Source organism: Limulus polyphemus, unplaced genomic scaffold (assembly GCF_000517525.1).
Source record: "Limulus polyphemus unplaced genomic scaffold, Limulus_polyphemus-2.1.2 Scaffold85060, whole genome shotgun sequence".
NCBI lineage: Eukaryota > Metazoa > Arthropoda > Merostomata > Xiphosura > Limulidae > Limulus > Limulus polyphemus.
The window spans coordinates 1-2594 of record NW_013750656.1 but is presented as its reverse complement, the minus strand read 5'-3'; the positions used below and the strand labels follow the sequence as shown (position 1 = coordinate 2594).

The 2594-nt window shown below is 30.6% G+C and overlaps 1 protein-coding gene across 1 annotated transcript; it reads right to left on the bottom strand.

The window, feature by feature from the left end:
- Positions 1 to 52: 52 nt before the first annotated feature.
- LOC111084638 (ankyrin repeat-containing protein P16F5.05c-like) lies at positions 53 to 1509 on the bottom strand (the record flags this gene model as incomplete). The annotated part of the gene is made up of 3 exons (XM_022381283.1): positions 1501 to 1509; positions 380 to 583; positions 53 to 151 (listed from the first exon to the last, which is right to left on the bottom strand). Coding segments are annotated over exons 1-3 (312 nt in total), but the record flags the coding sequence as incomplete, so codon positions are not given.
- Between the last annotated feature and the right edge of the window lie 1085 nt (positions 1510 to 2594).

Here is a 2594-nt window from a genome sequence, read left to right as displayed (position 1 = left end):
TCCAGTACTACCTGATCAAGTGCTTTAGGGTCACTAAAAAATCCAGTATTACCTGATCAAGTGCCTTAGGGTCACCACCTTTGGAAAGAAGCAATTCATACATTGCTTCATTCTTCTGTATGGCAGCAATATGAAGGCCTGTGCGCCCTCCCTAAAAATGCAAAAAAATTCAAATTTATTCATTCAAGTGGTAAAAAAAGAAAACATATATTAATTTCATAATATGATACTGTTAATCAAAGAAGCACATTTAGGTTTTTATACAAAAATATGGTTGTAAGATTTATTTGAGCCTAATAAGTAACTGTCAGTTACATCATAATCTATTAATAACCAAACAGAAGCTGGAAAAGTGTTGAAATATGATACATTTACTTACACGGTCCCTCTGTTTTACAGTTTGTGGAAATTGGTCCACAAGATATTGTAGAATGGGAAACTGGTTATAAGTAATAGCTTGATGAACAATCATTTCACCATTCTCATCCCTGAAATTCAGCAACTGTTCGTTCTTGGTCACATGTTCTGCAACCATTTCTAGATCCCCTGCCCTCAGGGCTTGTTGAACAGTAGCATCTGACTCCTAATGAATAATTAAAACATGTGTATTACAAACTTAGTTTTGAGTCCTGTATTTCAAACAATACTGTAATTTTCTGAATATAGTTTAATATGTTGTCAATAATATAATATTCGAGGGTTTCAAATTCTTTTAAAATTAGGGTGAACAAACTAAAAACTAAATATTGAAAAAATTATTTATTATTAATATTAATTACAAAAAGAAATAATAATTTCACAGAGAATATTTATATCATGCCCTTCTTTTTGTGGCAGTGATTCTTAAGGTTTATCTAATCACTGCAACTCATTGCTGCTTCTATTTAAAAGGCTCCAGAATTATCTAACCACTGCAATTCATTGCTGCTTCTATTTAAAAGGCACCAGATTTATGTATCTAACCACTGCAACTCATTGCTGCTTCTATTTAAAAGGCTCCAGAATTATCTAACCACTGCAATTCATTGCTGCTTCTATTTTAATGACCGGGCATGCAGGTGTAATGTAATAAGTGTAAATGATATATGGTTACAATTATTACCATAATACCAGAAACAGATGTATAATTAACAACTGTAATTATCATAAAATAATAAAAATGTGAAAGTAAGGTAAAATACTATGTGCTAGATTTTGTGTTGAAGAAATAAGTACTTTCTATATGAAATTATAACAAAAAAATAAGATAACCAATTGTTTAATTCTCTTATGTTCCCATTCTAAGAAAGAATGACAGTATTTTAAAGAATATTTGGTCATAACTTTGCAGTATTACTGGAGTAATTTTATGTAACAAGTATCATTATTTAAGTATAATTGGATAATTATAAAGCTACCAAAATCATAAAAACTATTGTTATTATTCTTTGTTCTTACAATACTAAAAAAAAAGTTTTTGAAATTTTATTAATAGAAAATTGGGAATTTTTTTCTTGTTACTCTTGACATCGCAAAAACAATTATATTTTAAACTACTTTCAAATACCATACTCAAATACTGTTACTGTTAACAAATGAAATATATATATATAAAGATATATCCTTTATTGATCGATTTATTTTTGTGGTGAAGGAGGTTTTGATATGAAGTTTCTAGCTTAGTAAGTTAAATAATTTATCACACACACACAGAAGTCATTCCAAAGATGGTCATAGAGAAAACTAACAAGGCTCTACAGACTGGTGATGTGGCAGAGCTTCAAGAAATAGCAGGAGATGGTTATGGTCACTACTTGCTTGGTAAAACATCTTGGCATGAGAATGTTCGGCAATACTTGAAAGAGTTGCCAGGGCTTTTGGTAAGTCTGGAACTTTTATTATTACACATTATCATGCATCTTTATAGTTGGATGTGACGTCTTTAGATATTTTCAATTATAATACTTGTTTTAGGACAAGTATGTTATGATTATCTGTATCAAGAAGAATTTAACATAATAACTGTTAGCCTCATGGAGAACTTATGGACTGACATTTTTACCATAACATAATGACAGTTACACCTAAGTAGAGCTTCGGGTTTATCTTACAGTTGTTATACAGTTATGCACAAATTTAGGGATAGATTCTGAGTAAAGAATTAACCTGTTTTGTGGGCCATGCAAACTGACAAGCCTTATTAAAGTACTAGATCAAATACAATTGAAAAAAAGAATCAATGAATACAATGTTTTTTTAATAGAAGCAGCAATTAGTTACAGTAGTTAGATAAATCTGGTGCCTTTTTAGACCGGGCATGCAGGTGTAATGTAATAAGTGTAAATGATATATGGTTACCGGGCATGCAGGTGTAATGCAATAAGTCTAAATGATATATGGTTACACCAGGCATGCAGGTGTAATGTAATAAGTGTAAATGATATATGGTTACAATTATTACCGTAATTGTAACCATATATCATTTACACTTACTACATTACACCTGCATGCCCGGTCTATGGTAATAATTGTAACCATATATCATTTACACTTATTACATTACACCTGCATGCCCGGTCATTGTAACCATATATCATTTACACTTATTACATTAC